The sequence below is a fragment of the Vanessa tameamea genome, chromosome 6 (genome assembly GCF_037043105.1).
Source record: "Vanessa tameamea isolate UH-Manoa-2023 chromosome 6, ilVanTame1 primary haplotype, whole genome shotgun sequence".
In the NCBI taxonomy this organism is placed as follows: Eukaryota; Metazoa; Arthropoda; class Insecta; order Lepidoptera; family Nymphalidae; genus Vanessa; species Vanessa tameamea.
This window is the reverse complement of record NC_087314.1, coordinates 11107987-11128651: the sequence shown is the minus strand read 5'-3', so window position 1 is coordinate 11128651 and position 20665 is coordinate 11107987. Positions and strand designations below refer to the sequence as shown.

General features: G+C 31.6%; 1 protein-coding gene across 5 annotated transcripts in view; it reads left to right on the top strand.

The window, feature by feature from the left end:
• Positions 1–20665, top strand: part of LOC113396352 (cystinosin homolog) — a 49145-nt gene that overhangs the window by 26191 nt on the left and 2289 nt on the right. For 2 of the 5 annotated variants that reach the window (XM_064215085.1, XM_064215084.1), the window contains 7 exons: positions 9497–9600; positions 10328–10427; positions 10891–11091; positions 11708–11948; positions 12461–12580; positions 13939–14109; positions 14800–15020. In XM_064215085.1, the coding sequence (XP_064071155.1) occupies positions 9513–9600; positions 10328–10427; positions 10891–11091; positions 11708–11948; positions 12461–12580; positions 13939–14109; positions 14800–15020 (1142 nt within the window). In that variant the 5' untranslated portion in view covers positions 9497–9512. Of the gene's footprint in view, positions 1–9496; positions 9601–10327; positions 10428–10890; positions 11092–11707; positions 11949–12460; positions 12581–13938; positions 14110–14799; positions 15021–16022; positions 16119–16286; positions 17110–19936; positions 20217–20665 lie in introns of those variants that run through there. The other 3 variants (XM_064215086.1, XM_064215087.1, XM_064215088.1) reach the window with 3 other exon arrangements.

Here is a 20665-nt window from a genome sequence, read left to right as displayed (position 1 = left end):
CTGCCACAATTGTATCCAACAAGTTGTACTATATAAACTCCAATCCTCCCCAAAAAGAGGATTTATTACAGTTATCCTTTATACGCGCGGCGTTGATTATAAATTAAGTATATATGAATAAAACTCCTTCTTTCAAAATATTTAACTAATAAAACTATGAATTTTTAGTGAAATAGAATAATCACCGAATCTTGCTTTCGTTATTATTTTATTGGGAGACATATTGCAACTGTTTCGCGCATATAAAAATATGTGTAGCTACTATAAATGGTATAAGAATCAAAAGAGTACTGTAAGGCCGTCTAATGGTATCCTTCTGTTATGTACTGCTGTATCTGTCGTCTGTACAACCAAATAAGGAGATTCATTACTTATGATTATTATGACCTAAAACTGAATACTCTTTTAAAATTATTGTAAGAGGATTGTCGCTGCATTTTGCAATGATGTATGTGCGTACAAACGTAAAAGATTTTTCCAGATATTGTGACGTACATACGATTAACACAATAAACAGAATGTTGTAAGTTCTGTTACCTAATTTATACAGAATTAGTAATTCTCATGGAATAAAGAATAGATTTTTAAAACAGGATCCCGAAAAACGTTCGAAAATATACAATTGTAAAATAAAAATGATTAACGAAGGTTTGTCTGTTAACGGATATTACAAAATTAAAAACTTTTATATGATCATCATCCTCCTGCCCTTATCCCAATTTTACTTGGGGTCGGCGCAGCATGTCTTCTTCTTCCATACTTCTCTGTCGGACGTCATCTCACTAGTAATATTCTTTCTAACCATATCGTCTTTCACACAATCCATCCATCGTTCCTTGGGTCGTCCCCTACCTCTATATCCATCCACATCCATTTTCAAAACCTTTCTCACAACATGGTCCTCATTCCTCCGCATAACATGCCCATACCAAGACAGAAAAACACAAAAACTTTTATATGATGGCATTCATTAAGGGCTAAAACCTTCGTCTTCGCACCACCAAATATCCTGTACAACATTTTCATCATCAAAGCGGGTTTTCTTAAATTGAATAATCATTGTTACGGCTGCAAGCGTATTACGGAGTAACTCAATACGGAGTTCGTTGACTTAAGAATTTTTTCCGTGTCTTCGGTCTGTTGTCGCGTGATTGACCATTATTTTAGGCTATTAGGAGTTCGTGTATCGCTTATTAAATAATTTCTCTCGATAGAATAATTAGCAGAAATTGATTGCTTGATTTGATTTATTTCGCATTTACACAAGAATAAGATGTACTTAATACTATTTCGTCGAGGAACTCATAAATAGTATAGAAAATTTTACTGTTTGGTGGTAGACTCTAGTGGAATACCACTCCAATTACATTCTAACAAGAATAATAAATTTTAAGTGTGTCAATAGATAGTAAGGTTTTTCGGAGATAAATCGACACAGACCATAGCCCTATAAACATTTTTTTTTATTGTTAAACAGAATGGTAGGTAAATATCTCCCAAGATAAAGTATTATAACGAGTTAAAAGGAAACAAATTGTACTTTATTATTATTGTAATTGTACCCGTGTACAAAAGACAACAATTTAGATTCCATTTTGGGAGCACAATAGCATTATAAAAAATGGCTCTTTTATGCTCACAGGCGGAGGTGACATCAGATGATCTGTGCCCACTTATGCTTTGCCTTCTATTAATAAACCGACTGTACACTACCCAAATTATAGACTCAAGTCAAGCTGACTTGGTTATACATAATGTAGAGCAACAGGATTCAATTAAAAAAAATATGGTAAATCAATGAACTAATTAATAACTCATCTACGACTTCATGTCGGTTTATCGTTGTGTAACGTTGTGAATGTATTAATTTCGGATTAATATGACGGCGGCCTCTTTAATTTGAAACAAACGAATCACCAATAAAACTTATGTATTTGTAGTACTGACTCTTGTCCTCAAGACGTGCACGCATCTGATTATTATCTTTTGAGAAATATGATCTTTTATCTGTACATATAATAAAGTTGCTGTGTATGTTTGTAACATTAAAATAACCGCTTTTTCTACTAAATTACATATGTATGAATGTATACATGGTACATATACCAAAATAACATTTTTTACTATTTTTGTCTGTTTGCTGTCTGGCTAATCTCTGGAACGGCTGGACCGATTTTGATGGGACTTTCATTGGCAGATAACTAATTTAATTAGGAGTAACTTAGGCTACTTTTATTTTAGAATAATATATAAAATAAAAATAAAGTCACGCTGTGTTGTCCAAATAACTTAAATTCATACGCGCACGAAGTCGCGGGCGCAGCTAGTAAATTATAATGATCGTCAATGACGTTCTAGGGCTGAGTAGAATTCCAGGTCGATGTACGATGTCGCGAAAGTATTCGCTTCTCTCCGTTGACCGTGTCACAAGTCGCAGTTAGCACTTATTAAGTTAAGAATGCAGCACTCTTATGCGCATTTACGTGTTTTTTTTTTTTTAGTTTGTTCAACGGAAACCTTTTTAAGGAAAGGAGGTGACACTGTTTGAATGCGTTGTCCTGTTTTAACTTTAGCATCGGCATATCGCTCTTGTTTAGTCATCTTGATTCGTGGTCACCGGTAATCACGGTATGTTGTTTTTTTCTTAAGGTTTTTAATCTTAGAGATCTTATCGATAAAGTTGAAAATTTTGACTTATATTTCGATTGTCTGGTAATTACTCGTTGGCACACATATTCTCAGACCCCTAACAAGTAATATCCTGCGGTTAGTATAAAATAAAGGATAAGGGTAATTTATATTTGATTTATAACACAAATTATATGATTTTAGTTTTATATTCATTTGAAAACTAAACAAAAAATATATATAAACATTGAAATTTTGTTCGTTCAATATTTGTTTTAGAACGATGCCTACTCAATTGCAGTACGACATAGTTGTATGGAATATTTTTCAAAACTGGATACAATATTTTGGAGGTATATGAATGAATGATATGAATACAATAAAAGTGTATAGGTTTAAATAATATAATTATTTTGTTTCTTATCATTTCTTCCACCACCTATGCTTTAACCTTGATTATTAATAATATGTTAATTTATTTAATTACGTTATCAACATTTAATCATATATTCAATTAATAGCAAATATGACACTACGAAGAAAAAAAAATGTATTTTTATCTTTTCATTAATTTCTGTAATATTAATAGTTATTATTTAAATAATAATTTAAACCAATTGCCAAGTACGTACGAATGAGAGTAAAAGTTGGTGCATTAATTGTCCGCAGTTCTTAATGTTTCCGAGTTATCTGTGCCATCTTAATGAACATCTTAAAGAGAATTTGTCCTAATTACCATTGTGTATTGACAAGCAAGGTCGATGGACTCATACAGACGAACAAACTTCAGTATACTACTAATCAGATTAAATGTTCAGGCTAAAGTCGTCCTTACACCACAGTAATAAATTCTATAATTGAAATTCGTAAATGCTTTCAACGTTAGTATATTTATTGTATGCGTAACATAGAATGTACATATATTATGTGTAATCTGCGTAAGGATTAATTCAAGCAATGTCATATGAATTAACAATTAAACAGGTCGTTAACGATGCGAATTGATCACGCTAGTGTATAATGAAATAATGTAATGCAAGTGATTACGTGATAATTATGTTGGATTTGTTTCTACGCGTTCACGTACTCTTTATATAGTTTCGAATTTTAGAGATTTTAAGTACGTGCAGTGCGGAATTTTGAAATGGGACTGCAAGGCTTGAGACTTTGACCGTCTTAGCCACTGAGAGACGGAATTACAGATTTTAAGAATAAAGCTATAGATAAAGCTGTTTTATAAAACATTTTGCTTGATACAATTGTATCCTGTTGAATGTTTGATTGTTGTAGTGGACAAAAATTAAATAGAATCTAATTTTCCTTTGCATATAAGTACTGAAGAATTGCATTGCGAAAACAAAAGTGGCTAGCTTATGAGACTGCGAATTGCGAGTCTTTAGTTCAATCGCAGTCGATTGATTTTAATAATATAAGAATAAAGGAGCGTAGTTGGCTTGTCTCCCTTGAGAATTGACGCTGTGGCCTAAATCGGCCCGTCGGACATCATCATCATCATCCTGTTCCTTATAAAGATCAAAAGTCTCTAAAGAACACGATACGGTTAGAGTACAATTGGCCATATCAGCATTTACAAAAAAAGGGGAAGCAAAAAAGTGTGTTCAGCTAAATTTGTGATTAAATTTGTCGTTGGTACTCACTATAAAAATACTGCGCCAACCTGAAATAAATATAATTGTTGCATTTTATTACAATTAAATAATTATTAAATAACAAAATAAATAAAAAAAATGACTTAAATACATATAAGCAATGTCAAAATAATTTTGAATTGACGTTTCCTTTATTTGTTTAATGGTAGACAGACTAAAAAAAATAAGTTATTTGTAATGTCCATAATTATGTTTTTATCCTTATGTTATATTATTATAGATACAATAATTATATTGCTTAATATATATACATGTATATTAAGCGTATTCATATATTGTGTGTTAATTTACAAAAACTTAACGCGCTACTCGATATATTGTATATATTAGAAAAACCTAAACCAAAACTAAAAAAAAATAAAGTCAAACAGAACTTCTGTAAAATACTATCTGCGCCCGGAATGGTGGCAAGACTGCTGGAAGGAATTTCACCTTTAAATTTATATATATCATTGTCATAGTACTAAATAAACGCGATTTAATATAAAACACTTCACTTATTTCAATACATATGTAATACATGATAAACGATTTATCTGAGATTTATCTCGCTTGAGTTTTATCTCCGCTGTATGATCTTAAGCTATTTAAATATTCGTATCTACAAAGGACAGGTATAACAAGTTTTGTGTTATAGTAGATTTGCTTAATATATTTTATATGACGTAATAGTATTTACAAAGAGAACGACGTAAATCGATCAAATCAATTCGAAATACATTTTTATAGTTCAATGATTCAAAACACTTGTAAACATGAATTTTTAAACACTTGAAAAGCATAAAATAAAGTTTAGAATTATCACCGGTTCGGAATATAGATTGTTTATGATATAAAATAAAATTATAATATTCACTCCTTTTTTTTTTAGTAAAAAATAATCGAAAAAATAATGCTATTATTACAACAGAAGTGTCGACAAATAAATAAAAAAATGTAGCTGTAACGAACCGCTTGTTTCGTGTAAGATATCGAAATAAATTAACAGAAAAATAATAAATAAAAGGAAAAAGAGTTGTTAGCAATGTCATACTAGCAAGGAGGTAAATATGGTACGCGCCTCAAACACCCAAGTGTGGAAAAAGTGAGTGGCGGTGTAGAGTCATAAGAGAGCTTCATGCCGTTTGCCGTCACGGTATACGAGCCGATCTTACCCCCAGGTCACGCGAATAGGTGTTTACATTAAATAAAAACAATTGCACTAACAAAATACTTTTATACTAGTACTAATGGTTTCATTTCAAAACAGTAGTAACATGCACAATTTGCTATCATTTTCCGTGTCTCGTACTCTGGGGAATGTTGTCCCCGTATTAAAATTCAGACGCCATTTTTAGACGCGCTTTGAATAACTGTATCGTGTAAGTACATACAATACATCATTTTATGTGTTTATGGAATGTGTCTACGGTTGTATTGATTGTGTCGAGATCGATGATGATCATCTCTCGATCGACTCCATAAACATTGACAAAAATCTTTACACATCAAAATCTTCCCTTAAATATTTTACTATCATGACAGTAAATCTAGTTGATGGTAGAACCAGAAGACAGTTTAAATTGTACATTCACATCACTCATACTAAAATTTCGAATGTGGTGCCTGGAAATAAAACCATGCAGGCGAGAAATGAATCAAAATAGTAGAAAGATCTAGAAACACGAAAAATATTTGTGGAATTTTATTTATTTAAATTAAACCAATTAAGCGGTGGACACACGTCGTCGATCTTGCTCAATTGGACTTTACCTCACACTCTGTGCCCTATAATTGTGGAGAAAAGTGTCAGAGTGTCAGTGTCCGTACAGCATAACGTCTCACCCCGCACTGGTTAATAAGGCGATAGAGGGGTTGCATCTTGATTTGCGCGTTTTAATTGTGTGAGATATACGAGGGTGCGTTTATAAGTTCGGGGAATGAGAGGGTTGGAGGGAGGTGATTAAGCTCTTTAGGATTGTATTGTGTTCAGTGAGTCATAATTAGTATAAATACGAGGTTTCATTGTTATTAGACAATTATTTTTTGAGTTATCGTCAACCAAGCAACATAATCGGGAGTGAAAAGTGGAAAATATCGAATATCGTGCCGTTATAAAGTTCCTTACCAAACAAGGAAAACCATACTAAATGAGATGTTATCGGTTTTCGTATCGTATCGTATGTATCGGCGATTCTTGCCCAGAAAAAACAATCACCATGGTGGCACAATTTATTTAAACAAGGAAGGAAATCACTTGAAGACGACCCGAGGCCGGGCAGAAGCACCGAGGTAACCATGCCAGAAGTTATCCAAAAAGTTGAGAAAATTGTACTCGACGATGCTCGATTAAAAAAAAAACAAATCGTAGAAATGGTTCGAGCATCCGATACAAGCATTTTTAAAATCATGAATGATCATTTTGGTATGACTAAGGCCAGTGCAAGATGGGTGTATTTTGAAGAATTTTTTTATGAGGGTTTAAATAAAATAATTGAAAGATCTGAAAATTGTGTCTTGCAGGTGAATATATTGATAATGAAAAATAATTTGGTTTTATTATTTCACCCCTATATTCCCCATTCCACGAACATGAAAACGTTCCCTCGTAGATAAAAAAAAATATTTCGAAATATTTTCTGCAAAAATAAGTTGAAGACTCTCAAAGTATAGTGTTACTTAAAATTCAAATGGAAATAAAAAAAAATAATAGGTAGCGTAGGAAAAAAGCTAATAACAACGAAATAGGAGTATTTTGCATTTTTTTTAATACTTTTTATTTTTTAACGTTAAGGAAAAGGTATATTTCATGAAGGTTAGCATATTTATTTTTTTCAAAAAATAAAAAATAAATCAACGCCGCTCAAATTTCGCGTATATCCACGCCTTAAACCTAGGCTTTAGTAAACCATAGTATCGGCATGTTAGTACCATGATGGTGGCGGTGTTTTTAAAACACGCTCATCGATAAAACTTCAAAAGTTCAATGGTTGCACAGCGATCTAAATGATGTAGGTTCAGCTGTGTACTTTCGTAATTTTGAAGCTTTTTAATAGTTTCGTTATTATATTACATCAAATATATGAAAATATTCGTATCAGTTATATTCGAAAATAAAAAATAAGGAGGTAACTGTATCTGCGCCTGTGAGTGTGTTTGCTTTGTATACTTTTTTGTTTTGATATAGCGTGACGGAATTCAATGTACCGTAAAAAGTAAGACGCCTCCATTATTCAAGCGAGCGATATAAATTACTTGATTTTATTTGTAAGCAATAGAATTACCTGTAATTCTCTGAGCGATTATAAATTTTCTATCTACCAATTAACGTTAAATGTATAGTGGCTCTATGGTACCGTGCTTTATCTTTCTTTAGTCAAACTATATATGACAAAGAGAAAACCTATAATTAATTATTCATCGTCTTTTACGATGTATAAATAAGTAAGTCCCTCGTTTAGACTTATACATTTTAATTAAAGTTTTTAGGTTTTTAATTATTTTAGGTAATTGTCATAGAATACGTCCAGTTGGTTTATGTTTGATTATTTATATTATAAATACAATAACATGCTATGAATTTATGATACTCAATAGAGTAATTGATATCGTTCGTTTCATTATTAAGTTTACATTTTTTCCATATAAGTTATGTACAAATAACTTATATTTGTTTAAGTAATACTCATACTTATGAACGCAATTCGAGTGATTTCCTAAGACGCATTTCCCATTACAGGCTTTTATTTCATTATATAATACTATAATTTATAATTAGATTAAAATCTAATTTTAAATTATAGTATGTTATTAAAACTCGACGTTCTCTGATCAAGTTAACCGATCATTGCCATTTGCAATCTTTATACCTGTTGCGGCTACCTATTCAATGTTAACTCACAGTAGTGGAACGCATTCGTATCGTATCTTTATTTTAAATGAAACCGTATTACCGAGGGACAAGGTTGAGTTTTATGTAAATGTTGTATTATCCTAGTAACAGGTAAATTCATTGTCAGTCTCATATTTAGTTTGATTGCTGGATATTATTGTGATTGAACGAAAATGTGTCTCTAAATAGATATTAGTTTTTAATCATTTATTTGTATGAGTGCAAATGTTATATAAAGTGTTTGTTCGATAGTTTTGAAAAGAGTATTTCATTATTTCTATATCTAATAAGCCAAATTAAATAAATATATTTTTATATATAAAGGAAGTAAGGTAAGGAGGCGAACAGATTAAAAATGTATTAAAATTAAATAATCATTATAACTATATTATAAAGATTTGAAAATTACACAGCTTCACACATACATATTTAATATAATATACACAAACACTCAAAATATAAGCAATATTAATATGTAAATAAAAAAATACACTAATTGTTATTATACAAAACATAAATAGTGACTGAAATTGTCTACATTAATTGCTAATATACGTACTATTATTTTTAACAATGTACAATATATGTTTGTATATAAATATAAACCCAAAACATTTTTATGTATTCGTTAATTGCTCGTAATCAAACAGGTGGATTGACCTACTGCTTGAACCTATTACGTTTTGTATCGGAATATTAGATATGATTCGACTTTTTACTTTTGGAGACATCTCTAAATTATACGTATTTTATTTATGTATCAAAATGTATTCAAAAGTCCAATGTAATGACATCTATTAAATAATATTATATAATCCACGAATAAAACACAAGTACCTGTATGTATCTGAGAAAAATCGATATGAAACTCGATTATTACAAGGAAATGTTCTTAAAACAAACATATAATAGGCAACGCTTATAAATTTACACCTGTAAATGTAAAATGATTACTACAATTTGATTTCGTTGTATTGATTTCGACATGAAACGTGTGTTATGTAGTTATAATTTGTTTTATAATAATAGACTCGGCGAAGTTTCAATGTCTCCGCTGCACCTTGAATATATTGTGAGCATATTGAATTTTATTAAAGTTGATTATTTCACTGCCTCGTTATTTTTAATAGTTTCTTTATCTTTGTCGTAAAATAAAAGAAATTGTATAAATTTTATGTATACTTCCCGAGTGAATGAAAATTACAATGATGTAGTTTGAACAAGTGTTTATCTTGCAATTGTAGCTAAATAAATTCGACGAACTTTAGGTATTTATTTTCACAGTTTAATATACACAATACTAACGAATTTAAAAAATTGTTCACAGATAAAACACAGGAAGAATGGCGCGCTTCAATACAGTATTCGTCGGGGCCGAAGGACGTTCTAGTCATAGATTAAGCTACTGTCTGATTGCCATGATTCTCTTAGGTGAGTTGTCAAATATTCCATTGTTATTTTTTTTATTTAAGAAAGCAGACGCTCTATCTTTTGGTTATTGTTCATCTCGCTCACTCTTGTAATTTCAGTCTCGGGGGAAGTCCCATAGACTAGAAGTACAAGTTTTAAACAAGTCCTTAAGCCACTAATGTGGTATCAAGCGTTAAATTTTATGTCACTCGTGACATTTTAAAAGGAAATACAACAAAGAATATTATTATTTTTTGTTATGAATAACTAATGAGTGGAACTAACTAAGAACGGTAGATTCCTTGTTGTACCAATAATTTCTGGGGCAGATCAAACATTATCACCATTATTTATAAAGGACAATAATTTTCATTTCCATGGTTTACAATCTATAGCGTTGAGAGGCATGTCTTTCTCTTGTCGTTCTCATTAATTCTCATAATCGAATATGATGACGATTGTGTATGACCAGATAGAGTTCAGGTGCAAACCCAACTAATGGCTGGGAGAGCAAGGGAGAGTAATACTGCCATCTCTCAAATTCAGGGCAGCTACTGAAAAGAAGTGTCTATTGCCGCAATCCCCATTTGATGTTGTCCTAGTTTTAGAAATCTGCAGCTAATTTTAAGAGCTAGCTATTGAGCTACAATTCAGTGTAAAAATAATCGTATACAATGTCAACAGAGAGAAAACTTGTTGAGGACTAAAATATTATTATTTTAAAAACTATTAAATGGTTTTTTTTCAGGATTACCATTAGCTCAGTGCCAACTCGAAAAGTTGTATGTCGATGAGACGGATATGCATCTACTTGTGGATGAAACGCATCTATTCAAATTAATTCAAATGTAAGTACAGTGTTAATATAAGAATATCAAACATAATCCCAATTGTATAATGATGCAATTTTACGTTCATTTTCATAAAGGTCATATTAATATGAACATTTCATAGGAATTACGAAACCGAGTGCCGTTGCAAAACTAATTTTATTTCTGACGTTATATAATTAATAACATTCTGATTTCGTTACTGCAATCTGCTGCTACGATAACGGTCGTGGGTTTGATCCTCGTTCATTACAATTTTTTAAGTAAACCCCACCGATTTTATTTATTTCATGCCCGGCGATAAATGAAAACACTGTGAAGAATCCTGATACTGTATGTATTAGATGAAAATCTGCCACATGTGTCCATTAACCCATATCGGAGCAACTTGGTGGAATAACCTCCAAATATTCTTCTCAATAGGAGAGGAGGTCTAAGGCTCATAATAATACAGGCTGTTAATTTACATATTATTTTGCAGTGGCGAATACAATACAACACTCCAAGTTGCCTCTCAGATCCAACACGCTGATATAGTCCAATTTGTCCCACCCGTTGTCGACATGCCTGGGTTTGATAAGCCGGATCCTACGATGAAGCACACCTATGATATATGCGCGTATGGCAAAAGTCCGGGACATTCCGAAGTCACGTTTAACGTCACGCCCGCTGGCTTTGTGAAGTAAGTGTAGACTTATCCACATTTATTATTATTCAAATTATAATGTAATGTATTGGTAAAATTAGAGATGGACAGAACACGTTTGAAGATTGCAGGCATTACAAATCAAGGCATAAATTTGTTTATAATTCATCTGATGTTTGGTGCTAAAGGAAAACCTAATGATGAATTGAGGCGTCAGAAGAAATTTTGATACATGTTTCCATCGTGTTGGAGCAGCAAATTTACTCATAATGTTTCTCTTCAAGGGAAGACAAGTCTCATTTTATTTTGATGATTTTTTCATAGTACAGTTAGGCGTCTTCTTTTTCCTGTTTGTGCTTCGAGTTACATTGGCTCTCTCTCCCTCTCAAACCGCAATACAACTATACTAATTATCATTGTTCGCTTTAAAATATCTGATGCGTGGATGGTACTTATCCACACGTGGCTTGCATAGAACCCCACATACCCAATTAAATTTTTTTTTAGAGAACATTTAATATCAAAGTTTAATTTAAACAAAAAATCTAATATTACGAAAAATAAAGGTGCCTAACCCAGAAATGTGAAATGTTGATAAGGTATCTTAAAATAAGTTAGAGTGATATGTTATGTTAAACTTTTATAATTTCAGTCTGGATACAGTCTTTCTCCGCGTCACAGTAATGCACTCGAATGCGATATACGTCATCTCCTACATCATGGGCTGGATCTACTTCGTCGCCTGGTCCGTGTCGTTCTACCCTCAAATATTTATCAACTTCAAGAGGAAAAGTGTCGTCGGGCTCAACTTCGACTTCTTAGCACTTAACGTGATGGGTTTCACCATGTATTCATTGTTCAATTGTGGGTTGTACTTCTCGCAGGAAATACAGGTAAATAATAAATATTTATTTTCTTTCTACCGTTGCTTTTGATTAACTTCAATTTAGAGATTATGTAAACGTTAAAAATATATTTTATATATTTTTTTGTAATGTGATTGTTCTTACAATAACGTTATATGTAAGTTACCTTAGAAGGTCGAGGAAAAAAATATTAAGAATATAGTAACTATACTTTATTTAATAATTTTGTTTAATTATTTCATTATTTTGAATGACTAAATTCAAAATAAAGAAACAATCAAATCAAAATTGTATCATCAAAATGTAACAACTGCTAGCAAACCTAATAATTAAAATTAAATTAAAATTAAAATTATTTTACTCTAGCAGTAGTCCTATCTAAAAGTCAATATCCTCTATAGGTCGCATCGCTTTCTTAAAAACGTTATGTAAAAAAATATATATATATTCAAAGAGTAGTAGGAATAAAAGTGTCTACCCATTAGTTTTATTTTCCCAAGATGTCAAAGTTGGTCATAGTTATTGTTATAAATTTTCAGAAAGAATACTTCAACCGTCATCCTCGCAGCTTGAACCCAGTCCAGTTGAACGATGTCTTCTTCTCCTTGCACGCTGCGTTCGCTACCCTTATCACAATCACTCAGTGCTTTTTGTATGAGGTAACTTTCCAATTATTTACAATTATGCATCTGAAAAAAAAATACGTAATCTGTCCATCCGTTTGGGAACTATAATGCTACGACAGACGAAAAGATACACAAATATGTCAACCATATAATACCCCTACTTTTGAGTCTTAAAGTCACGCGAACGGAGTCGCGGGCAACAGCTACTATTAAAGCACAATTCATAGCTATAACTACAGGCACAAGGGACATATCAATCTTAGTTCCCAAGGTGGTGACACGTTGGCGATGTAAGGAATGGCTAATATTTTTTACAGCGCCATTGTCTATGGGCGGTGGTGACCACTTACCATTAGGTTGCCCATAAGCTCGTCCGCCAACAAATGCCATAAAAAAAGGTACTAGCGCTATGAGAAATGTTAACCATTCCTTACATTGCCTGTAATACACTGCCTTAATAACCTTTCAAACTCAACAATACTGTTGCTGTTTGGATGTGGCATATATGTTATGGATATGAATTATGAGACGTTATGGATAACAGCAAGACTGCCTTTGTTAACTTAATACTAATATAATAATATTAATATAATAATTTGCATAAAATGAAATATACTTTTGTATTTTTATTATTTGATAATTCCTATGTCTAAAAGTGATGCTCCATTGATACTCTGTTATTTTTGTAAATGAGAAAATCACCATCATTCATGGACACCTGCTATTCAAGTTGCTGATACATTTACTGCCATTGTCATTAACATCTACTTAATATATCCACTAAAAATATTTTTAAACACAGAAAAATAGAGACAAAGACTCTTCCTAAGTTAGTAACATTATTTAAGATCAGTTAAATAAATATAATTTATCTAATATTCATTACCATGCTTATAGTAATATACAAAATTAATGGTTATAACCATTCACTCATTCAGTAAATGTTGTTTGACCTATTTACATATTAATTAAAAGATTTTAAACAAGTATGAGCAAATACATTTTAATTACATTGTTTTTATGATCATAAGTTATTTTATCTGATATTTAAACATAGTTGTACCTGCATTAACCAGTTTACCGAGATATACTTTTTATATTACATATTGAATTAAAGAGAACTACAATTAAAAATGCTTTTGCATAATTAAACATTAATAAAGACAGGGCTGTAAGGACAAGGCCATAATGTTTCTAACAAACTGATAATGCGTTAAAAAACTAATGTTGTGTCCCTTTTCTTTAATATATTTGTTTAATTTACCCCTCAATTTAAAAGAACAATACAAAGTATTGGGTCACACGGTAGACAAAATGAAGTATGGGTGGTTCCCATACCATAACACCAGTAGTAATCTAGAAGTCGTTCTAATGATGAAATTCTATTCCAGCGTGATGATCAACGGGTATCGATGATAGGTCGCGGTATATTGACCACATTTGGGTCCGTGGTCATCATTACAGCTAGTTTGGGCGCCGCTAACAAGATCGCCTGGCTTGACTTCCTCTACTACTGCAGCTACATCAAACTCTGCATTACGCTTATTAAATATGTTCCTCAGGTGAGTTTAAATGTGGTCTATCATGCGTGTATATAATTAATCAGAAACGTAATATAGCCTTTAGTATTTATTATAACCATAGTTCACTGCTCTCATCGATCATATTATAATATTTCAGCCACCGTTGATTTTGAAAATAGTATAAAGTATCCCCCCCCCCATCTCGACCCGTGCTTTTTGTAAGAGTTGACTAAGGGATTATTTCTCAAGAACACCCAATTGAGCAAATTTGTGGCATCAAAAAGTAACTGTAACTGTCCCATTGCTATGGTACACCTACTCCTCTTTTGAGACTTAAGCTCAAGGTTTTTGGATACAAATGTGACAGATTTTCATTGGACTACGACAGGTGTCCTTACGATGTTTTGCTACATAAGCATGTGATAAATTATAAACACAGATTATAAAAATGATAATTCAGTGATGCTCGCTTGTTGAGTTTGAAAGTGGAGTCTTCGGTTAAGGTTATTCATCTCGTAGTTTACCTTCAAACCAGTCCCAATGATGGTTAGCGTCAGGAAGGCAAGCGAATTATGTCGATAAAGTAAGATTTTAATTATGATATAATTGGAAGGATTCCATATGCCATGATGTTATAATTTCATTTGACTCTCACTTGCAGTGTAATGATGTAATGTAATTTACGCGGCCAAATAAGGACTTTTAAGTAATAACGTTCTAAATTTTCAGGCGTACATGAACTACAAGCGCAAATCGACTGAAGGTTGGAGTATCGGCAACATTTTCCTAGATTTTGTCGGTGGTTTCCTCTCCATCCTGCAGATGACCCTCAACGCTTACAACTACAACGACTGGATATCATTCTTCGGAGACGCTACTAAGTTCGGTCTAGGATTATTCAGTCTTATCTTCGACATATTCTTCATCTTGCAACACTACGTATTCTACAGGTACGTTTTCTTCTATTTCTTAACAATTCAGTATAGTTTCACGGTGTTGCTTTGTCATATAATATTTATTTTTATTGACGTTATTTTTATTTACTTAAATACTTTTAATTTATTAAATGAGACACCGAGAAATCTATATATGCTTTCTTTGGGATGCTTCTATGAGAATATTGAGCTCAAAAAAATATTAGTTCAATATTTTCGCTGGCTTTGGGTTTCATTAACATAAAATAAGCTCCTTATTAACCAATCGATTAATTAACATCGTTTTAACAATCACTGCAAAGAAATAAAACTAGAGTGAATATCCAATGAAGAAAAGAGCTCAAAATGAAGGAATATTAATTAAGAAAATGAATTCGGAGATATATAGATAGGCGAAAGGAAATAGAATCAGAGAAATGTAATTTGTGTTTACATAAAGGAAATACTTTGAACCAAGTGTCATTGTGATAAAGGAATATGAATGAATTAAAAAAACCGATTTAGAGGCGGATGCATGAAAGGAGACAGGAAATGAATCAGAAAATGGAATCTGTATTAACGGAAAATGAGAAAATACAGTGAGTCCTTTTATTCAATATGAAAATAATTGAAAATATGGTCAAAAGAAGAAGAAGAATATTCTTAGTATGGCCAAAATTTATTCCAGATGCCGAATTTACTATGTCCGCAAAAATTGATATTCAAATTAATAATATAATTAATTTATCATCAAAAATTACATCATACTTATCATTGACCAAAACTACCGGAAAAATAGTTACATAGCAATTGGGCAACCGCTACTTAAACGTATCATTTGAGATATATATTAAGTATTGCAAATAATATTCGACCATAATCGAAACATCGCTTTAAATGGACACATCACCTTTCATACCGGGACGCTAACGCACGCATTTCGTACGAACACGGAGATGTTCGAAATTTAAAATGGGCTACAAAATGGCGGATTTGTTTTCGGGGTGATAAGAAACATTTTGTGGTTAATGTTTTCAGAGAGGGCAAGAAATTTATGATTGTTGACGGTAGCGAGGAGGGTTCCAGCATGATGAGTTCCGGTGTTGGCAGTGAATACTTTTTAGTTCGGACTTGGTATGTATACGGATAAGTTAAACTTCAGGCCCAGTAGCGGACAATCACTAACGTATGAGTTAAACTTTAGTTTGTGGATTGTTTTGTTTTACGGTGATTTTTAGTTCTTAAATTAGTAGTACTAATTGTCCCGTATGAAACCTTTTTCCTATTTTTATTTTTTTTTAGGGATGCCGATGAGAAGAAATATGATCTTGAGGCGAAGGCGTGACGCGTTATTGCTGCTTCTAATGCTGCCATTTTTAATTTAATTTATTTTTATTTGTTTGACTCGATTTTTATAGTCCTAAGCATTTCTTTATTTAAGTTGAGTTTGCTGCTTTGGTTGGTTGAAATAAATACCTATATTATAATTTAAGTACTCGGAAACTGTTAAATCATAAAATTAAAAAGAACGTTTTTAAATATATTTTTTTGGTAATTACATTGTTTGAAAAAGAATGTAATTTCCAAAAAAATGCGATTTTACTTTTGACTACCAAATATTTTAAATGCTTTATTTGTATACATATTTATTAGCCAACGTATGATATTATTTCACTTTTTACATGCCATGGTAATAATTTGATGGACTGATCTGGAATACCTAATATTTATACTTCGCTGTTATATTTATTTATAAAATAATAAAAATAATTGTTATTTGTTGGGAATATGAAAAAAAAAAATATGAATTTTTTGATTTTGTTATAACGACAATGTCAATTAATAAATTATCTGTGATTAAGCCACACATTTTATATTAAAATGTGCGTCATATCAATGCATTTTAATTTCAACCTCCATCGACAATGCATTTAAAACATATCCCATTCAAAAAACGTACCTTTTTTCCCCCTGATCCTATTATTTGAAAAATGCAGTTAGGTTAAATTTATAGGATTTTTATTTTAAGTTTACTCGAAAATTATTTTCGTATCTTTAGTTGTGTATTATTAAAATGTTATTATGCCGTGTAGATTATGTTTAGACAATAAATTAATTCTGATTTTGCTGTGTTTATTTTGACGTCCTTATCTTTGAAGATACTTAAACATTCCTTTTCATTGATAGTATTCAAATAATTAAAATATTAATTTATATTTTATTCATTACATTTATTAGCAGTAACTAATAATATATATAAAATTTGTTTATTAATTAATTTAGATAAAGTTTGCTAAATATTTTACTTCAAAATAATATATAAAGAACTATATAACACATAAAGAAGAACTGTGATGTTCTAGTTATCTTAGAAACAAATATTTATGTATATAATTACGGATGATATCAACATTTAAAGATCTAGAAAATAATTTACATTACCATTATTTCAAGTATACCTTCATTTCGCGACAATGAAAGAAAACAGCATCTAAGAATAATTCTTGTAGAACTCCATAACGTAATTTGTAATTGTAAATAATATATTTATTTATTAGTTACGGTAAAGTTGACGTTGTTTTTATTATTTTATATATTTTATCAGCTTTTTTAATATACGATTAAGCACCGCTGAAGCTTGAGCTAAACTAATTTCCATACTGCATGCTATTTCAGTAAAATACCTCTCATAAATAAAAATTACCGTTATATATTATAATCAATCTTTTATACACAATGAAAAAGTAGTCTTAAAAACAAATTTGACGCTCTCATTGATCTAATAACTAATTTATACGACGCAAATATAAATTGCAGGCACCGGGTTCAAAATCCGGTTCGGATCAATAAAATTTGCCTATAAAAACTCTAATCCTTATATTGTTATATAAAAGCCCTAAAAACTAGTATTCCGGTGTTAAAAAGTTGAAACTGTTAAACTCCAATGCCTTTAAAATCAGGTTAAGTTTATTAGGAATATAAGAATTGGTAAAAATGAGTAGAATTGTCAGTACGTCAGATGGCTTTATATAAGTTGGATCTATAGCGGAGGACTGTAATAATAATTAGCATATAAATACTACAAATTTGCCGGTCTTGTGCTTCAGCTATTTGCCTACATTACCTAGGAACTTCGCGAGTAAGTGACTAGAGAGTGCATATACGCACATATATGAGCATAGTGCACACGTATCAATGTCATCTTTGCAGAAAAATTGTCTTAGTAGGATGCATCTAAAGTATTTACAATATACTTTACGTTATTAATTGTTACAATTGCGATATCAATATATATTAAAATTAAGTATTAATGACTGGTTTCAGTATTTTCATCAAAAGCACATTACTAAGGAACAAAATAAGTATTACTAACAGTATTTCGACATTATCTGCGAATGTCTTGTTCACGAGACATTCGTAGATAATGTCGAAATATCGAGCTCCACCAAATAAAAATAAAAAACATGGTAAATATCCCGTTTTAAATACTGTTAGTAATAAAAATAACCATGTTAATTTAAAATCTTATATAAACTAAGTATTGTAGTAATAGTTTTAGTCTACATTGACATATTTTGTACTCTTGCTATTAAGCCTGATATTCTTATATTCGACGCAGAGAGTGCAAAATCCGCAAAAAAAAGTAGTTAGCGTCATCGGCGGTAATATTATTATTTGTTTTTAATTTTGATTTTGCATTTGGTGTGCGCGACTTTCGTGCGACTCGACTCAACCGCCAGTAAGGCGGTCTCATGAACAAATGTGCGAGCAGTGCGTGCTGTCGCGACTGTAATAGATCACGAGGACTGTAATACATCACCATCGTCACTCATACAATTGTCGGTTTTAGATCAAAATGCTTAGGCTGAAATGACAAGTTAGAGAATTTTTAATTATTGGACTACTAGTTATTTTATCATTCTCCTGTCAAAGGAAACAAATAGTCCTGTACAATCTGTGATCGATATTGAAACAGAGGCAGAGGAATGATATAATTTTCTTTTACTATATTGTCCATTAATGTTTGTGCTGTGTAATTTTTATTTACGTATATGACTGTGTTATAATTTTGTCACATTTTCACAATATTTAATGACTAGTATGGATGTATTAAATAAAAATAAAGGAAAATAGATCTACCTAATAGGTAATCCGAAATATTGGTTCCCAAAAAATATATTAAAAATACACCTCGCGAAAGTCGGCTATTTGAAACAAAAAATCCTGTGATTGACGTCCATGTCCTTCACAAGAGTATACAAATGTTGTCAAATCATATTCTGAGCATTATTATTATATAAGGTTTACATACAGTTTGACGCACTTGCGGTATCGTTTCTAAAAACAAATCTGCGAATTCAACATTGTCACAAGTGCATAAATAGAAGTTCTTTGAACCTTTTTATAAACGTGATTTGTTAGCAAAGTGATAGAGAAATATGTTCGTAGCGGGAACTAAGCTTACTGCTGAATATGAGATATTTACAACTGCAAAATATTCTTCGTTGTCATACCTAGACGTTTTTTCATCGCCACCTGAATTGAAAGCTCAGACAAGCAAGAGTCATTTACTTCGTAACTAAATATATTTGAGCATCTAATCGTTACTTCATCATAAATTACATTGTAATCCTGAGATCGATTGTGAAGCAGCCCGAAAGGACTTGTAGGCATCAAAGATGAACTCAATAATGTAATAAAAAGATACACCAAAGACTGATGATGTCTGATAGTCTGTGGAGATGTGTAGAAGCATAAAAGAGTTCCTATTTTTCCGCTTATTCGTACAGACGACTAAACTTTATTTAAGGCATGGATGTAAATGAAGTGGGCTTTATTAGAGTTATATTAAAACCTTTTTTCATGGTAATCGTTATCGAATATTAATAATTGTGCTTTTTATGTATTTGTTTTCTGTTGTGTAATAAATATACTCATATACTTTGTTTCAGAGATGCGCGGTACATCCTCCTACCAGGCACTATGTACAATTCGAACGAACTTCAAGATGAAGCATATCCTGAACAAGACCTTGATACAACAGAGTATTACCAGGGGTCTCCCACATAATACCAATATTTATACCGGTGGAGTCCGAAACCATGCTTATGATAAAGAGAGGATAATGCTGATGCATTTTATAAATAGTGAGAGCAAGAGAGTAGAAACGTGTCTTGCATACTATTATGTATATGAGACCAAAAGGCAACACGTCATGGTTGACGTCTCACTTTTGATAAGTGACAAGTTTATTCTGTGAAATAAAAACAATGGCACTCTGTGTAAGTGATTTAGTTAACGTTACGTTAACGTTACGTACTATTTACTTGTGGCGTCCGATCATATTCTAAAAGAACATTTTTTATAATAAATTGTAAGACAACGTAACGTAACGTAATATATATTTTCAATCAGTGATATTACCCAGTGCACAGGACAATAATATGACATTTAAGTAGTATAAGGCGCATATAATTAGTATTTTAATCAATACTATAGTTAATAGATCCGCTAGATTCTAGGTTAGCTTTATTCTTCGCAGACGTGAGGAGACATAACGTATCAACAACACGAAGTAAAAATTAAAACTTCCAATAATTAGCTAGGATGGCCCTACAGGGCAATATCAAAATGTTACAACTTGCAAGTATTGTGCACTTCAATATTACTAAAAATATGTC